The 20,501-nt window shown below is 34.6% G+C and overlaps 1 protein-coding gene across 12 annotated transcripts in view; it reads left to right on the top strand.

The window, feature by feature from the left end:
- Positions 1-20,501, top strand: part of LOC148623379 (SPARC-related modular calcium-binding protein 1-like) — a 69,220-nt gene that overhangs the window by 9,853 nt on the left and 38,866 nt on the right. For 7 of the 12 annotated variants that reach the window (XM_088565216.1, XM_088565217.1, XM_088565219.1 and 4 more), the window contains one exon: positions 9,143-9,314. In XM_088565216.1, coding sequence (XP_088421342.1) covers positions 9,143-9,314 — 172 coding nt within the window. Of the gene's footprint in view, positions 1-9,142; positions 9,315-13,582; positions 13,761-13,861; positions 14,268-20,501 lie in introns of those variants that run through there. The other 5 variants (XM_088565225.1, XM_088565223.1, XM_088565226.1 and 2 more) reach the window with 4 other exon arrangements.

Genomic DNA, 20,501 nt, shown 5'->3' with positions numbered 1-20,501 from the left:
TCCTGCTTTGTAAAATATTTTTGGTACATTGGTATGGCTTTTGATATTCTTTGAAGACGATTGGTAATTTGTACCTTTGTCCGTTTAACTTTTCAAAATTGATTGACTGTGTCACTCCTGGGAGCAACCATCTGCATGCATTTTAGTGGGATGGAGCGCCGATATTTTACGTTTCTTTTTTTTTATATTATTTTTGCATATGAACAAACATATTAAGACGATGGTTGTCCTGTCTTCTTATTTCTTGAAATTTATATTTCAAATTTCATCATAACCCTTCTTAAAATTCAAATGGTAGTTCCGTAACACTTTTAATTTTAAAACACGGCTTTCTGTCAATCAGGCTGCAATAGCTGTGGTATTTGTCCCCTGTGCGAGTATCCAGAAGATATTACAGTATTAACCCCCCTCAGTTTGTCTCTCAAACTTTGAGTAAACTGGTTCAGAATTGAACGATAATTCATTTAACTAACCCGGGGATTTTACACAAGCAAATGTGCCACACATGAGAATCATATGGTTTGCAGCATATGATTATCATATAAATCGAACACTATCTGATAATCATATGTTTCGGTATACATATGATTATCGCATGATTATCATATGATAATCGTATGTTTTTCACAAACATATGATTGTCATAATCATATGACTATTGTATGTTCAATATCCTATGATTGTCATATGATTACCATATGATTATCATATGACTCGAGCACCATATGGTTATCATATGTGGCACATTTGGCTGTGTAGATGGGCCGATTTCCCCCAGGACACAGGCGACCAGTGAGGTCTATGGGGTTTGTTCAGTGTAAGTCTCGTCCTCGATTGTTTTCTACTGTTGAAAGCATTTAATCATTCGAAATAAATGACCAAAATATGAGCCTGTAACAAACATTGTTCTGCTTTCCAGAAAATAATTTGAGTTAAACTGTAAAGACTCATTTTTTTTTCAAATTGTGTTACACGGTGCCAAAACACAAAAGGAGGGCGGGGATTTACTCTGGGAGTTATGACAGTAATTGGTTAAGGAAAATGATCGTAAAGGTGAATAGATGCAAATAAGGTGTAGAAAGAGACAAGAAATAAACATTTTTTTATGGATACTTTAGATATAGGTAGTTTAATACGATAGCTTAAACGATGGGGTTTTATTGAAGGGAATCTTTAATTAAAAGCATGGTAATCACTTTGTCCATATATCTTGTAAGCGTATCGACCTTAAGAAGCAAGTTTATTATTATTGCTGGATGCTTGTAAATAAATGTAGTTCTACTTTTATGCTTTTATTGCTGCAAAATGAATTCCCATGCAGTTATCACACACGCGCGCGCGCGCACACACACACAGAGGTCTTGTTTCAACAAAAGCTTTATAATTCTACGTGTTCTTGAGTTACAAAATCAATGTTTTCACCAAATGTGGTTTAACACAAATCAAACTCTTCACATGTTTAATATTCCATCACATTTAAATTATGGATATTGGGTCAGTCAATTTAAACACTTTCATCTATGCTATGTAAAATATTTAATCACATTTCAAACTCTGAGCTCTATCAACCATCAAAGTTATGCCCATATTTGCCCAAACTCTTAAGGGTCCGACTTCTGCGGTCGTATGAAGCTATGCCCCGCGAAGCATTTTATGGAAACAGAGACCATCATGTTTTTCTCATTAAAGAACCGTACCTTGAAACCTTGGCTACTCGGTAACAGCGACCGTTACGACCTAACATATGTTAAATCCAGTACTTGCTTCTCCTTACAGGTTTTGCTATATGTAACGTTACTGATTGCAATGAAGGTCAGCTATATTAAATAGTCCTTTAGCTATCTTAAATCAATCTCGAAAACTTATCTGATATTTTTTTAAATAAATAATTAATAACGACTTTTGTTTTTTACTTGTTTTTAAAAGGTGATATTCTACTTTTCGTATTTACTTATTTAAAAAAAAAAATTAAATCGGTTAATGGCTTCTACATTATCTTACGTTGGGTGTATTTAATTTGTTCAATTATTCCCTCTGTATTTTACTGGTTTGTTGACAGTGGAAGTAGTCTGGCTTCATCTTCTAATTACATAATGTAGTAATTCAATCAACAACATGAATAGTTTACAAAGGATTGACTTCCCTATCTACGTTCTATAAAGATTGAGCGGTTGTACTTGCAATTGGTGTGCTTCAAAATGGATTAACTATTAAACACATATGGTCGAAATGCAAAGCACACAATTTTGCCTTCATGTACTTGAGAGGACAGGCTTTTATGTTTCCAAGCTACACTTAAAGATGGCAAAGGAAAACTATTGACTAAACTATACGACAAACGCGATGACTTTTAGTTCCGTATTGTCATCTTTCCTTTCATCTGTGACAACATCCCTTCAGCACCTGCATATAGACTTCTCATATCACAACTCATACGTTATGCCAGAGCTTGCTGTAACTACGCAGACTTTTTGTATTGCGCTAGACGTCTTACAATTGGGCTTCTGGAACAGAGTTACTGTTTTTGCAAGATTGAAGTCATCACTGCAGAAGTTTTATGGTCGTCATCATGAACTCGTGGATCGTTACGGTGTAGCCATCTGCACAATGGAAACTGATTTACCCTGGTGTTGACTTTTTACGAGCAACTCGTCGGATGTTTCTAGAAAAGCAGAGGACGCTTACCGCATCATTGCACCTAGACCATGCTCCCAGTTTTTAGTGGAGTCCGAGTTGCTCATTTACTTCCGTTACTTTGTATATGTTATTTGGTTATTTTATGTTCTTTGTTGTGTGTGTCTGTTTTCCATGTCTGGTCTGTGCCCCTGGATTACATTCTTTTGATTTCCATTAAAATCTTGGTTCCCTTGATTACTTTTTCACACCACTGAGTCGATACCTTTGCTGGTGGATTTTGTCCCCGAGGATATCATTAGCCCAATAATATAATTTGTTGTTTTAACAGGAATGAAAGAAAACTGGCTCGGACGTCACCCAGTCTAAAAAGGTCCAAACCTGACAACAGACCGGAAACACTGTTGCCTTGTAAGACTGTAGTACCACCAGATGAGAAATATGGCACGCTTACATCTGGTATAGATAGTGCCTCGACAATTCCAACAAAGTGTAGCCAATTGCACGCGTTCAGTCTGCTGACCGTCTATTCCAGTACAAAAATTCTGATTATTTCCAACTAATCAAACCACTATACACAATGGACTTGACTACAACGATGACGAACCATATTATACTATATCAAAATGTGGAATTAAAAATTGCAAAACATGCATTATTCTAATAGCCGGCCACTTCTTCACTAGTACCCTTACTATCAATACCTTTCACACAAGAAAATTTGAAGACACAAGTTGCAAATCGACGAACTTAATCTAAAAATTAGAACGCAACTTATGCGGTCTAGTATATGTCGGTGAAAACAAGAACGATTAAACAAACGAATGTGCGGTCATTGTTCGGGAATCAATATCACCAAATTCCAGACAGTTTATCAACATTTGAATCAACAAGATCATTCAATCCTCTCTATGAAAGTTCGTATTCTTGAGAAAATATACCATCCAACGAACAATACTGTCCTTAAAAGCTATCGTAGGGAAAGAGAGCAATACCGAATACGCAGACTATAGGTACTGCAATACCTTACGGGTGCAATGACACCATCAAAAGTATAGGAAACATTTCAAGCCAATATAAATGTGATGAATTTATTTGACAAAACTCCAAGACGGATAATGAGTCATGGCCATCGTCTCTATACACCACCTAAGATGCATGATGTCTCCATGGATGTTCTTCTTCCTTTCATATAAAAAATCTACTCCATTCTATATCTCTCACTCTACTGCCCTCCCTTTACAACAAGTCTCGACACTCCTGTTTCAGAACCTACCTCATCATTATACAGACTTATGGCCATTATTTTGGATATTGGTTTCCACAGATTCTTTAAACCAGTTTGCGTTAAAGGTCAAGATGGAGAAAAAAGATCGTTTCTTCCACTACGATTTGTCAACAAAGATATAGATGCAATTAAATTAGCTAACATCCTCCATCACAAAAACGTCACGAACAAAATTCCCCCGTATTTTCGATATCGAATATTTCATATTCCTATACTTAACCTATTGCATCCAATATTTTCAATTATAAAAGGCTATTGCAGGTCCTCGGGATTGAGAGGCTAAATCGCCCGACTGTTCTTGCAAAAATCCCCATTCAAATATAGTCCTTCCGGTCACGTCATTCCGGGAGATTAAAACATCATCGAAAACGAATTTCCCCGTTAGGTCCTTTCTAAAGGTCTCAAGTACCGTGAAGCATAAATTGGATTTACTACTTTATAGTTCTTATGGATGCCGTGGAGGACTATGCAAAAAAAGGGATGAAACGAGAACAAGAAAAAAGAATAATTCTCTGTCAGAGCGGGTAAAGGCTGTGAGGTCTTTAATTTTGAAACGCATGAAAGTTTTAAGTAGGTCAATGAGTGTCAATGCTGCATCAGTGTACAAAGACCCCGATGTATCAAAAACATTGTCTACTATACTTGATAAATATGTTGTCGTACCAGCACACAAAGCCCAAAATAAAATTGTTTTTGTCTGAAAACGTATTGCATCCAATTTTTATTATCAGAGGTAGACGTAGAAAATAATAGCAGTAATAAGACTATTTACCACACTCTCCAAAGAAGAGATAGTGTAAAACCTTAAATCTGGGCTATCCTCTTTTGGTCTCTCTACCAAAGACGATGATTATGATTTACCGTCTAAGTACTTGATTCTCAAATTCCACAAAAATCACTACAAACAACGCTACATAGCTGGATCTGCAAAATGTACTAATAAACCTCTTTCAAAACTTTCAACTTCTTTACTCGACGCGCAGCTGTCAAAGGGGATCTCCAGTCCTACCACGACACTTGTTACCCCTGTAGTGGTATAATTTAATGTACATGGATACTAAAAATTTCGAAAGATCTTCTGGAACTCCTTAATTCAAGATTATTATCAGAATACAATAGCATTAAAACCTATGATTTTTCAACTCTTAATACTTCTATTCCTCGTACTCAGTTTAAATCCCGACTCAAAAACATTATCGTTGTTTACTCAAAAAGGACGGTACACCAAGATACAGATATGTAGTTCTTGGTAGAGATCCTCATACTTTAAAAAAAAAACAATTTCAAATCATCTGCCAAAATACAGAAAATGTTTTCAAAATGCTGGCATTATTATCGACAACATATTTGTTCAGTGTGGTGGACGCGGTTTTCAACAAACGGTCGGCATTCCAATGGGAACAAATTGTGCTCCTCTACTTGCTGACCTACTCCTTCACTCTTATGAGGCTGACTTTATAGCTCATCTGATCCGAAAGAAGGAACATCGTTTAGCTACATTCTTTAATCTCAGTTTCTGCTATATACATGACGTACTATCGTTAAACAATCCTAGTTTCGGGGATTTCATACATCGCATCTAACCGAAAGAACTAGATATAAAGGATACTACAGACACTGTGACGTCAGCCTCATATCTTGACCTACACTTCGGTGGTGGAAGAATACTATTGACCAAACTATGCGACAGACGCGATGATTTTTCATTACCGCATCATTGCACTTAGACCATGCTCCCAGTTTTTAGTGGAGTCCGAATTGCTCATTTACTTTCGTTACTTTGTATGTATTATTTGGTTATTTTATGTTCTTTGCTGTGTGTGTCTGTTTTCCATGCCTGGTCTTAGTCCCTGGATTACACTCTTTTAATTTCCGCTAGAATCTTAGTTCCATTAATTACTCTTTCATAATATGTTAATTTTGACACAAGAATTGAAGATACACCATTCTGGCATATATAATGTTAATGATACATATAGATTAATGGCTTTTATTCCTTTGGTTAGAAACTACTAGTAGTTACTAAGTTTAAATCCACTTATTGGTTGTTTTCGGCCATAATAGTTCCGCCAATAATCTTAGCTTGTGATATGGTGTGTTAATCAAAGTTTCGCAATGGTAGAAAAAGGAACAGTTATGGTAAAACGCAAGAAATGCACCATCGTATAGCCCCTATAAAAATAGTAAATACTTTATAAGAGATCACCTGAAAGGTCGTCAATTAGTGTAAACATATATTAAAGTAAGCTCTGAAAGGCTTACACATTGAAAGTAATAAAATCCACGGTAACATAACGATGACACTCCTTCAAAATAAACTAAAAATTCAAAAAAAAACGATACGAAGACACATTAATGATCAACATTTACATTAGAGCGAAATCATTCATTTCTAACCAAGTATCATGCTGCAAGCGCAACAGACAACTTGGAAATAGTGGACAAACATCCGAAATCGACAAAATTAGATTGAGGCAGCGAAAGATCACCAAAAACATGCTTGATTCATAAAGTATTATTTGATTTTTTTTTAATTTGATCTCGAACTTGATATCACAAAGGAATAAATCGTGCGATAATATAAAATGTAGCGTAAAAAAGGAGTGCAATTGACCGGGCCTGTGTAAGGATATTTGTATATCTCGAATATACGGGACATAGTTTAAGAGCATTTGATTAAATTAAGTATAACTAAATAAAACTGTAACTCAAAATAAAATGTGTTTTGAAAAAGTCAAGTGACGAAAGCGATGCAACAGCAGTCATTAAGTATTGAAGTGCGCTATGAGTAGAAAAAATCCTTATGAAACACATCTACTTCCGGTAGAGGATAAATATCGATTGAAATATTCTATAACCTAAAATTAACAGAGCCATACGGGAAGTATTAAGTGGTATACGATGTGGGATTAACAGAATCATAAGGGCTGTATTAAGTGGTATAATATATGTGGGATTAACAGAGTCATACGGGCTGTATTAAGTGGTATACGATGTGGTTAACACGACCATAAGGGCTGTATTAAGTAGTATACGATGTGGGATTAACAGAGCCATACGGGCTGTATTAAATGGTATGCGATATGTGGGGTAAACAGTGCCATACGGGTTGTATTGAGTGGTATACAATGTGGGGTTAACAGAGCCATATGGGCTGTGTTATATGGTATACAATGTGGGGTTAACAGAACCATACGGGCTAAGTCATTCAATACGGGTTAGATGGATATCGATATACTGACCTAGACAGAAATCTTGTTAAGTGGTTATACGATGTGGAATTAACAGAACCATACGGGCTGAGTCATGCGATACGGGTTAGATGGATACCGATATACTGATATAGACAGAAATCTTATTTGAAATTAAGTAAAATCCGTGTTAATAGTACTTAAGTAGCAGTCTTTAAAAAAATCAGACAGGAGGTGATTAATGCATGTCAAAAACCCACCAAATTCAGTTTTATTTCTTGCTCAGAAACCACTACAGAGATCACATAACCAGTCTTAGTTTTTCATTTGGGGGTTGTGCATTTGAGATAAAATTTATATAGATTGTACATGAAATTAGCAGTTTACAAGAGTTACCGTTCTTAATTTGCTTTGACTTAATTGATTTTAGTGGGAGATTAAAGCGTAGTTTTCTCAAAAGTACAGATCTAAATACAGGAAGGACTATTGTCACATAAATATATAGCATATGTATACCAAAAAAGCACCATCTGATCCATGAGTTTTTCTACACCATGAATCACCTAACCACAGCCAGTATCTGAATTTTATATGGATTGGTACTTAATAAGTTTTTTATATATCTAATAATTATACAGTAATGTGCGTATTTGACAAAGTTTAGGATGGATGTCCAAGAAGGATGAAGGACGTCATAGCAGATGTGTTTTCTTCCATATTTAGATTGTTACCATATGTTTACTCCAGCAGTGCTAGAGGTTGTCTGGCAAGCTATTTTCTGACTTGGTGCCCTCTAGCTTCTGGCATGTCGGAAGCCACTGCAAATGCGAATAAGCTAAATATGCGTTTTAAAACATTTAAGTCTTTTATTTACATAACAGAAGTTTAACCCACCGGAAATCAAACGATAAAAATCTTTTTTTTTGTTTGTGAAATACCTAAGTCCTTTTTTTAAATACCTAGAAAGCATTTGTAATGAAGACAGTTATCAAAGTGACCAGTCATTTTTAACTAGGTCAATAATTTTACGAAATACGATACATTTTTGACAAAACGAACTTGGTTAATTTAATATTTCCGTTTCGCAAATTAAAATCCGTAATTGTATTGACCGGAGGTACCCATTCAAAATACTGAAAACAAAATGAAAAGTTCCTTAAAACTGTTTTTTTTTTTAAATTTACAAAGGATTTCCAGGATTGCTGGATTTTCTTATCAGGTAGATCATTGGTTTTTCTTCAGTTTAGTCACCTTCTCTCGTCTTAGGGTAAAGAAACTTGGTTTTAAATAGTAAATATTTTACTATAATTCTGCCGATTTCAAAGAACGTCGGAACGAGCGGTTTGCAATATGGCGCTCGAAAGTAAGAGGTTAGGGTATGGAAGAACGGAATTCCAACCGCTTACATTGTCGGAGTACGATATGTTCACAAAGTTTGTCCTACCTCATTTCTTTTTTTTTTTTATCAAACTGGCTCAGTCGGAAACTTAATTTATGATGAAACGAGTTCACCATCATTGAAAGAAAGTGACGCTAATGTAATACTGGCGGTAAACAGTTTTAGGCAAAAAAAAAACGCATAATTGGCGCAAACGGTTATCTCCCTTTATCTATAAGCTATATTGGTAGGCTCTGATGCCTATTAGTGATAAAGAATAATCACATCTAATTTGTAATTAAAGATCTAGAAAACGCAAAGTGGGCAAAATAATTAAACCAATGAACTATTCGTTTAAAGAAAATGAATTAAGAATAATGGCTTTATCAGGGAAAAGTTGTCTATTATTCTACATACAGTAGCACGTGGGTTTTTATTGTTCTTTTGCTAATATCATTGGCAACCAATTATGTGATTCTAGAAAAGATCCCGTTGGTTTAACAATACCACGGATAGATTCTCCTGATATATAAATATCAGTTTGCCTTCGTGCTGACAGATATAATGATACCAGTAAGCCCCCTCCTGTAGCCCTCGTACTGTCAGATATAATGTAAAATTCAAATTTGCTTATTCGCTTTGTCATTCCAGGTGTTATTTCGAGCTTTAAGGGATTCTGATTGCAAAATTAAGTGTTCTAACAGACAACGTCGCCCAGTTTGTGGATCTGACGGAATAACCTACGCATCTAAATGTGATCTCGTTAAAGCAAAACGTTGTGACCAAAGGAAAATAAGCATTAGAAAGAAAGGAAATTGTTCAGGTATGTAACTTTTTGATGACATAGTTAGTTGGTTTTCCAGTACTAATGACTATATCGAGGTTAAGTTAGAGATATATCATATGTTGATTAAAATACAAAAAATGTATATATTTTTTTTGTATATGCATTGTAAGTGTTTGTTTAAACCCTGTATCGTCTACCCTATATCGCATACCCTATATCACACCCCTTGACCTATATCGCATTACTTATATTTCACCCTTCACAGACTATACTTAAAGTATGGTTAGAATATATGTCCCTTGGGGTATGGGAAGATCTAGGAGTCTCGGGTTGATTCAGCATGTGATACCGATTTCGACATGTAATATTCAATATGTATTATATTGCTAAGTACAGAAATGTACCGTGCAATTTACATATATATATATATTACATCGCAAATGTTAAGTAATTACTAAACATGTCGGGTGGTGCGAAACTTTATCTTTTAGTCGGTCCAAAAACGGTTCATGTCGTATAACTTTTTACAAGGATAAGGTCAATATCATTAAGTAGCTACGTAGGATTAATGTTACAAGGATAAGGTCAATATTAACGGGTAACTTGGGAGGATTACTGTTACAAAAATAAGGTCAATATCAATGGATAATTCGGGAGGATAAGTGTAACAAAGATAAGTTCGATATCAATGGGTAGCTCGGAAAGATTAAGGTTACAAAGATAAGGACAATATCAATGGATATAGCTCGGGAGGATTACTTTACCAAGATAAGGTCAATATCATTAGATAGGTCGGGGAGATTAATGTTATCAAGATGAGGTCAATATCAATGAATAAAACGAGAATGGAAAGTGAATATGTCAAAGAGACAACAACCCAACTGGGATGAAAAATGTCATCTCAAGGTCAACTATTGTTCTTTAATGAATGATCAGGAAACCCTCACACCACAAGGCAGGCTGCAACTGGCCCGAAACATTATACACAGGTACAGCGATATAGTTGTCCCTATGTACTCCAACATAAGTAAACTATACTGTGAAGTGTTCGTGTATAGTTTTCCGCCAAGATTTTTGCGGATACATGTTTTTGTACCTGCCGTTATTCAGCATGACGACATCTTACTAAGACATCGGTAAGTTTTATTTGGAAACGTTACATGCATTTGTTGAACATTAATATTATGGGCTGTATTATTAGTACTTTTTTTCTTTCCTTTTACATATTTTACAGATATTGATTGTAATATGGGGCATGTGTAAACTGTAAGAGGACGAATGTAGAATTTTATTTGTATGAAATGTACTTCCATTATTTTCAACTTTTTCTTGACTTTAAACTTTTATTTTTCAAATTGTTTTTCCCTTAATCAAATGTTTAAGTTAATTTTACCCACGTCACCAACGGTGGATTTAGTAGCAGCTCCGTATTTGATGGTGATACCTGTGTTTATGCATATATTCGATTTTATTTGAAAAATAAATGAGATGAAACGTGGCAACCCCCCCCCCCCCCCAGATCTGGCATCACCCTTTTGTAGCTTATAAATATATACTAGTGGGGTTACATATTTGATAGTGGGAGGAAGCCCGGTGATTGATATTTTGTAACTTTATGTTGTGAACGGTACCTACTTTGTATAATCTGTATCTCAAAAAGTATTAAGCTAATATTATTCAAGCTTTGCACAGTGATTATAATTATACACACTGATGTGCACCTCCTACTATCAGTTTATGGAAAAGCTCGATAATTTTCCCTACATTTTTAGTAAGTCGAACTAAGCTATTTTTTCAGCATTACTCGCTATTATTATAATTATTTAACATCACATATGGAAATTTGTAACCTATACTTAGCTTACTAAGTGTTTATATTGATGAAAACTTATATATACTGAAAATATATGACTGTGACGGTGACGCAGGTCCAGTCTGACTGCATGTATCGGTCTTCTTTTTTATTTCTTTTTCTGTTCAAAGCTGTATTTTCAAAACCTTGAACTCATTGTTCTTTTTTTGAAGTAGCGAAATAAATACTTTATTTCCCTTTTAATTGAGAAGGAATATTCTTGTCGCTAATCCCCCCCTCTTGTGGCTTTTTCTAAACTTCTTGACGTTTGACGCGTCTTGACACTTCTTGTCTAACTTATTACACTATGCTGTTTTCGTACTTAGGCCGGCATACTCTTATGGTATATCGGAAACAAAAAAAAAGGATCTGAATTTAAATAATTATTGAAAAGCATACAATAAACGCATATTAATGATGAAGATACGAAACCGTCGAGCTCTGTATGAAAAACCTTTCAGTCATACTGATATCAGGCTCTCGGTTCTATCACTTTATTTTGCATTGAATACCATTTTACGGACTCTTTGTTCTCTATAAGGTTATAAGAGCTTCCACCGAGCGTCTGCTGTCATACTGATGTCAGGCTCTCAGTTTTATCACTTTATTTTGCATTGAATACCGTTTTACGGACTCTTCGTTCTCTATAAGGTTATAAAAGCTTCCACCTAGCGTCCGTTGTTATTTCTGGTTATTTGGTATGTACTTGAGTTTTTATCGAGATTTTCTGCAAGGAATGACATTCACCAATTTAAATACAATAACTCTTTTATTATAAACTAATGAATATTTTAAACTTTTATATCATGTTTGTATATACAATGCGTTGTTTTGGTTCTAATAATGTATTCTTGCATAGGACGTTTGATATGTTTTTATTTCTGTACGTGTTAAGGCCTCGACTGAGATAAAATGTAATTGTAAAATGAATTATCTTCGTTAAATAAGGAGATTATTATTATTATTATTATTATTATCATCATTATTATTATCATCATCATCAACATCATAAAGATAAAGAAAATCTTTATTTGAATTAGATAAAACATCTCACTTCCGAATCCTTCCCATTTAGCCATTATTTCTAAAATTGCTGATGTCGACATTAATGTCATTTACACAATATTCATCTTCAGCAGTTACAGCAATACATACATGTCTTTTTAGAGTAATTGGCATCGGTCATTGAAAAACAACAATCGGAACTGTCCGGTCTTCATTCTTAGTGTAACGGAATGGCCGAATAGTTCCGAATGTAGACAGAAATTTAGATATGTATCGGATTTTGAAAATGATTATGTAGCTTCCGTGGAAATCCATGACAAATAATTCTCCACAAAACTTCCGGCCTGCTGCAACAAGACTAATTTCTTTGATAACAGGTAAGTGCAGATAGGATTTTATAAATAAAGATTTACTCAGTGGATTTAATTCCCTTTTTTCCAGAGCGTATTTCTTCGTCTCCACTGACGTTTTCTCGGACTTTTCTTTTCGTCTATGAAAATTACTATAAAATGAATAAATATATATCGTATGGTTTGATATATCACATTCCATAACAACCTATAGATACAAACACGATAGTTAACTGAAGCAGTGGTGTGTCATAAAAATCGTATTAGACCTATATATTTCAACCACTAGATAGGTTTCAATCATAAGTTAAGCAATAAAAAATAGGGTTTCTGTATAATCTGAACTACGTACACTCCTATCAACTCGGAGAAAAATCCATAACACCCGTTTTAAACGTGATATAAAACGCCGAAGATGTAAAATTATGTGACGTCAGTCATTTAGGGTGTACGTGTGTTACGGAAAATTCAAATAAAAGGTTCTAGGAAAACTAAAGAGTATAGGGTGGACTGAAGGGTTTCTATACGTGCATTTACTAGCGTATATTGTTAGTTCATAGATTTCAGTAATGAATACCACTTTGAAATATGAAAAGAAAAAAAATGTTAGTACCGTGAGATACTGGAAGTCCTTTGTAAAGAAAATTTCATAATATTTCTAAATACAATCGACTTAGCTCAAAGGACTTGTTGCTTTCTCTGACCAATTTGGTGTACTTTCTACTTCATATTATGGGATGATGGCAGAAAGAAAAGTTTTGATTGATCAATTCGAAATTTGATAAAAGGTTTTAATATAACCGATGAAATATATCACGTAGCAGTACATGTACCTACAACACTCCACTGCTTACCTCACTGGCTACATAGACCTATACGTACATGCTTAGTGATACTTTTTACAATCGGATCCCACACAATGAAATCATTGATTTTGTAATTACCTAATTTGAATCACTCGTGTAGTGGTATTGCTACATAATAAAAATAAAAAGCAAAAATGATAAATCGAATTCGTACTTGATTTACCCTCAAACGGAATGTATGTTTAATAAATGTTAACAAGCACTTTACAATATGTTCTTGTATTTGAACAGGTGGGCATTCATGAAAAAACTATACCACTGAACAATACTTTGACAGCTGTTTGAAACATTTTTCTGCCCAGAGACCAAATTTCACACATCTTATGTAGAGACGTATTCTTCAAATATAGTCGTTTTCAGTTTGATGAGATAGAATCCATGATTCTCCATTAATCTTCAATGCTTAACTGTAAGATTTATTGGTTATTGAGAAAAAAAATAAGATATACAGAAAAATACTATAAATGTACAAATATGATAGCTGCACACCTGTTGTTAACTACCTGGTCTGTATGACGTAAGGTTACCGACAACGTGATGAATCTATAAATCTAGAGATTTACCACTCACAGATGTTCTCTCATTATCATAGGCCTAATCGCACTAATTGTCAGACTAATATTGTGCATAAAGCATGGTTATTCGCCATGAATATACTTCGACATGCGTAATTATAAACTCACAGGAGATAAAAAGAAAAAAAACTGTTTCTACATAAATACGGAGTCGTACTTAAGTAACTACAGTAGATTTACAGTTAACACAATTATTTGATGTTTTCTTACAAGGACTTACTGGATGTACAGCTTAGAGACACTTTAGATATTCATTTATATTTGGGATATTTTGTAAATGTATCTGTTGGGAGTTATGATCATTTGTTTCCTCCATACCTCAGCTACCGGCACTAGTAAAAGTAAGTTTAATACCACCTGAACTTTTGTTTATATTGTGGTACTATTCTATTAATGTAATGGAGTGTTATGAATCTCTTTTTGCTTTGATGAAGTGGACTCGATTGTAGACTTTCGGGTCGACGACTGCTGTCTGTTATAACAGTCAGGTCGACGTGAGGAATTTTTTTGTCTGGCATGACTTATAAGTGCGTGTCATTACATTTTTAACATTCAATGTGCCCGTCGAATGTGTGAAAATTAATACCGAACAAATATCATTTAAATATCGTTAAACATTCATGAGTCCGATAAATACTTTACTTCAAAAATATGTACCTGGAGTGTTAACCAGATAAAACTAGTACAAATAATTGTAAGTTTGTCAAACAAAGTTATTTTGTTGTTAAATAGAATGATACCTTGTCGGAAAAACAATAATTAAGCAATCTGATGTGGTTTGAAGCAAACTGAAAACAAACTCGGTAAAGAGTGCTCCTATTGATCATTCTTGGCTAATTTATACGAAGCATATTTTATGGCTAAACGTCTCGCAAATAATTTTACTATCACGTTTTGAAAAGAAGGTGAAGGCATAAAGACAGCTGAACAGCTTCAGCAACTTTTTATATGTCGTTGTGGTAGGAATAGCCTAGCAGGTTAACTAAAGGTAGTTATTTGGCGGAAGGGGAGAGTGCAATAAGTACGGGTGTTACTAACCCGGGCAATAAAATAATTTCCGTATTATCATGCTCCAGATGATGAGTGATGACGCTTTACTTGTTACTGTTATATCTTTCAATTATTGTGGTAGATGAAGTAATGATTTGTTAGTCCAGATATAAGATGCTTTATAAGTATGTTTTCGTGTCCCCCCCCCTCTTCTCTCTCTCTCAATACTTCTACTACACGTATACACGTATGACGATGTACTGATCGATTAGACAATGGAAATGATCCTGACAATTTTGACTACTTTTAGACTGTCATTCCTTTACTTGGTAGACATGTATGTTTTACACAACATCGTGACTTCGCCGTTTTACACGATCTCAACATTACATAATATGTATTGCGACAGTCGCCACAACTTCGACTATGAATTACATATAATAGAGGACATCCGAATACACTAATATAATTCACAAAGTCGAGACTCGCAAAAGTAGCAAGTCGCTGCCAGTAATACTGAATATAAAAACAAAAACTACCCACCGAGTTTTGGCATCCACGGAATATTTGTGATTGACAAATTTTCAGTTTTATATCAAGTACCAAAATGAAACCTTGATTAACTTTCTTAATACAGTAGTGTCTGTTTGTTTGTTGTTGGGGTTTAACGTCCGAGCAGCAATATTTCAGCTATATTCAGACAATGAACATGAAATGGATGATAAAATGAACATGAAATGAAAAAAAAAAGGATGGGTCACAAGGATAATAGGGTCAACAAATTTTGATTGCCACTGGAAAAGGGGGGATGAGTAAGGTCGGGCAATTTAGCCTCCTGTGGCGGAGCGCAAAGGTTCCTACTCCTATCGAATACCACAGCAGGGTTCTTTAACGTGCGAGGAACGTGGCATCTTTCCCAACACGGTGCACCACTATGGTTTGCGGTCAGGTTTTCCGTACTATAGCCTGACAACCCCAGCATGTAACACACCAGGGGTACCCCATTCCACAACCTGGGGCACACTTCCCAGTTGCTCTGTGGGCAGAGCGCCTAGCCCCCGGCTAGGTTTCTGAGCACTATTTAGTCGCCTTATACGACAAGCTTAGCGCTGCTGCAGGCCTATTCTTTTAACACCCGGACCTGCACGGGGCAATACAGTAGTGTCAAAAAAGACATAAAATATTTAACTTTGAAAATAAACTAGAGACTAGAGCTCCCAAAACAAAAACAAAGCACGAAACAAAACAAAGAACGGAACGGAACAAATTGAAACCAAGTAAGCCAAACAGAAGAAGAACAGACAAGAAAGCAAAATAGGCGTTGTGTAGAGGATATACAGAACAATTAAGAACGCAGCTAGGGAATATAGTCTGTTTCTAGAGGACACACACGGAGGATAGACTGCGGTCTGTCTTCAGGGTACAACTTTTCGATGTTTCTGTGGTTAGTTTAGTATCAAACGAACAATTATGTCTGAAAATGTTAAAATAAATCGGGTGTATCAATAGTACAATGTCATTTCATTGACTGTAACATATCTTATATAGTAATAAGTAGCAATTAGAAATGATGTAATTGAAGTTCTTGTGACAAACTGTATTGAAAGGGGGGGGCACGTAAGTAGGAAACTTGTGTCCTATCCCCATTTGTTCTTTGAGAAAATAAAACTCGTTATAAACTAAAACAGTTGATTCATTCATATATATAAAAAAAAAAACAAACAAAAAAAACAAACAAAAAAAACCAAAAAAAAAAACCACCCAATCCACTTTTCTTTTAAATCCAGAAACAGTTACAGTACGTATAACCAGTCTTTGTTTTTCATTAGTTTGTTGCACTTTCGAGATAAAATTGTATAAATTGTATATGAAAATGACACTTTAGAAGAGTTATCGTCCTTGATTTGGTTGACTGTATTAAAGGGAGATGAACGTACGGTTTTCTTAAAAATACATCTCCGTCTACAGAAAGGACTATCGTTACGAACAAAATCTATAAAAATCGGTAGGTTTTTACACACCATGAATTACCTCTGCCCTAGGCATTGTATGAATTTTAATGGACTGCTACCTACGTGTAAGTTATCTTGTATAATAAATTATACATCAGTAAAATAATATATTTTTTATAAGATATTCTATATTATTTAAAATATCTTAATTACAATGTAAGTGATCTTGGCTGACATTAGTCGAACCTGTCTTGTGTTTTCGGGAAACATGGGCGTTTTTTTTCCTTCCGGAAACGCGACAAGGGAATAGAATTTCGACTGTCTTCATGAGACACGAGCGAAAAAGTCATATTATGTCTAATGAGGTATAATGGGAAAGATAACAAATCCATTCTTTAATTGTGAACCTCTTCGTGGAATAACTAGAGTGAAGAAAAATATAATTCACCATCTTTATAAGTCATCTGATATTTATGATACGAAAGCTTCTTTGTCATCTCAGGATGCATGTTTAGAATAATTCAGGGGGTAAATATATCATAATTTATGTTAATAACTTTCATTGAAATAACTTTAGTTTTATGCATTCCAGAGAATGCGTTTTCATAAATGTTTTTTTTTCGAATATAATGTATTTTTCTATCTCATTTAAGTCCAGTGCATTTCGTTTCACACCATGTTGAGGAAACGATTGAGAAATGATTTATTTGGTTGAGAAGTTTGTTAACAAGTATAAAGTATTTTAATTGTTGAAAGCTTGAACGAGTTTTAGAGTATTTATTTTATATGATTTATAAACTACAAAGAAATATAGATGTGTGATGCATGAAATTGACAACAGTATCCGTACGTAATGCAAATCCATTTAAACATGTGCAATGGTTCAGTGTCCTTTCATTTCTGTCTATGTGCACGTGGCATTATGACCCAGCAGTTTTCTTTCCTATGGTGTGATAAGAGAAAATGTTCTTTTTGGCAATTGGACAAAAAAATGATCTCCACACCTTTTTTTCTACGAACTATAACCAAATTTGTGGACTACAATGTAAAATTCAATTAATGTTGTATAGAAGCACAAAAATTTGCAGTAACTGCACAGACGAAACGGGTCGGATGAAATTCGTGCGACTTCACGTGAATATATACAAAAATTAAATAGAATTTAACATGGCATGGTATTCATTTTGTTATATTTAACACGAATGCACGCTTTTGACCGAACTCGACTGTATGACATCTAATTGAAACTAGTGCAAATATGATGATATTATTTTGTTGTGATATTTTAGAGTTGCTTCCTTATGAATGTATAGAAAACTTACAGGGTCACGTATTTTACCATAGGTCTTTAATGTCTGCCTGACATTTTTTTTTAGGTTTATAAACACTTAATTAATTAATATTTAATAATTTGTAAGTTTTTTTTTCTAATTTTGTTGTCAAGTGTCAATGAGCTGAGACTTGTGTCGTTTTATATTATTTTCCTGATCGATGATCAATTTGATAGATTTGTAATATCTGGTATTTTTACAGTAATGATTTTCAAAGGGACACGTTACATTCTGTAAATGTAGTAACTTTATAGAGAATAACCGACGCAGGGTATATAATTATTTGAATGTCTTTTAACCGTGTTTTGTTTCTTGGATTTGCACTCATTAGTTACTCCTGAATTTCCTTAAAGTGAATTGCATTATAGTTTAGATTCTGAATATCCTTGAAATCATAGTAATGACTTGTAGATACTGAACGTTGTGATAAATCTTTAAAAGCTGTTCCATTTAGGACTCGGATAGTTAATTAATGATCAACGGTCATTGAGAAAAGCTGTTTCATTGCTCCTCGGATGGTTAAGTAATGATCAACGGTCATTCAGAATTTTCATTTGCCTAAGGCCATGTTATATTTAACGAAAGCCCGTTAAGCTCAGTTTCGTGTAATAAAAAATATATTTTCGCGTTAGAACTGGAAACTTTTGTGAAATTGTCTTTGAAAAGTGAACTTATTTAGCGTTCGCCATTTACTAAAGATTTGCGGTGATCACTGTATATAAAATTATTTGACGTCCGCTAACATGCTTCTGCTATATGTATATAAAATACTTTGTTACTTTTCACCCATCGGCTCGCATACCAAATATGATTTTACTTTAATTACTTAAATGATACTTTGCACCAAGTTACTTCCTTTAATTTATCAAATGATACTTCGCTCCAAATTACTTCCTTTAAATAACTAAATAATACTTCACTCTTAGTTACATCTTTTAATTCCGTCCTGTTACATGTAGGTCCATTCAAGTAATTTATATTTTATAATTTATATTAAAATAATATATGTTGTGAAGTGGCTCAGTTAAACGTAAATAAGAATAATGAATTAATGAATAATAGCCACGTTTATTGGGTAAAAAAGCAACTACATACAAATAAATATACACTATAGGTACATTGTCGAATATTATTGAAGATATGTGATGAGGCGACGGAACGGGTAGGAAATGCGAGGCTCCGCCGAGCTATTTCCCCCGTTCCAAGCCGAATTTATTTAATTCCAAGAGACAAATAAGTAAAATGAACAAGAAATACAAGTATTTTGAATGTTGTAAAGTCGATTTTAAGAACATTAAAGTTTTGAATTTCGCGAGGAAGGTGGAAGCTGACTTGTTTCTGTTTGGTATGTGGCAGTAGAGTTCAGGGGTGAAATTTGTGCACTAGTTTCTTTGGGATTTGAAATATTTGTTTGAGATTTTTGAAGAAGAGGAGGCAGTTGTATGGGCAGATCTATAATGTAGTGTTCTTCTGATTCATTGTCTTGGGGTTTAGGCAGTAATAAATCCAAGACCATAACAGTTTCCTGGTCATTTGTCTCTTCAAGAGTTTTATCATATTGTAATGCTTCAATTTCTTTGAGTGGGGACCAGTTTATGTTAAATTGTGACGGACACTCTGGCTCCGAGTCTGACATGTCTGAAATGACAGGGGAAGTCGTCGGCAAACTGATAATGAATCAAATCTGAACGAGATTTGGCATTTGCCATATATATGACGGTGAAAAAAACACAAACAAAATCATTATTTGGTTTACATAAAATCTTTTATTTCACTCAGGTGAAAACGAAACAAAACAGCAAAAAAAAAAAAGATTAACCGGATACGCAATCGCAAGTTGTTTATATCGTATCTATGGTGGCGGCCATGATTAATTTACGCATACCAGAAAAAAGTAGTTCCACCGATCACGTGAGTGGGAGGAGCCAGAAAATCAATAACCTGCTAATGTACGGATACAGCAAAAAAATAACCGTATACCTTTATTGGTTTAGGTTACAGACCACCAATTCAACCAATGAGCATTTGGAACGTACGCAAAAATAGTCCTACGCAGAAATTACCCCTGTTCCTCATAGCGCTGTGAAAAAAGTTCTCATCTTATTTAAAAAATTTAAACAGTTTCTGAAAGGAAAAACATTTCTGTTCATTTTATAGGTGCATTTTGCTTCCTGTGATGTGAAGCCTAATCTCCATAATGATTTTTAAATATACCCCTATCTTGTGAAAACACTGGGATTTCCCATGCTATTTATAGACCCTTCACTTCCGGTGACCAGTACTGCACTGCAAGTCTGCTAAC

This window comes from Perna viridis, chromosome 2, assembly GCF_037379345.1.
Source record: "Perna viridis isolate PV_CMFRI_1.1 ecotype Kerala chromosome 2, ASM3737934v1, whole genome shotgun sequence".
NCBI lineage: Eukaryota > Metazoa > Mollusca > Bivalvia > Mytilida > Mytilidae > Perna > Perna viridis.
The sequence above is the reverse complement of the archived record's forward strand: the minus strand, read 5'-3'. Positions and strand labels throughout refer to the sequence as shown.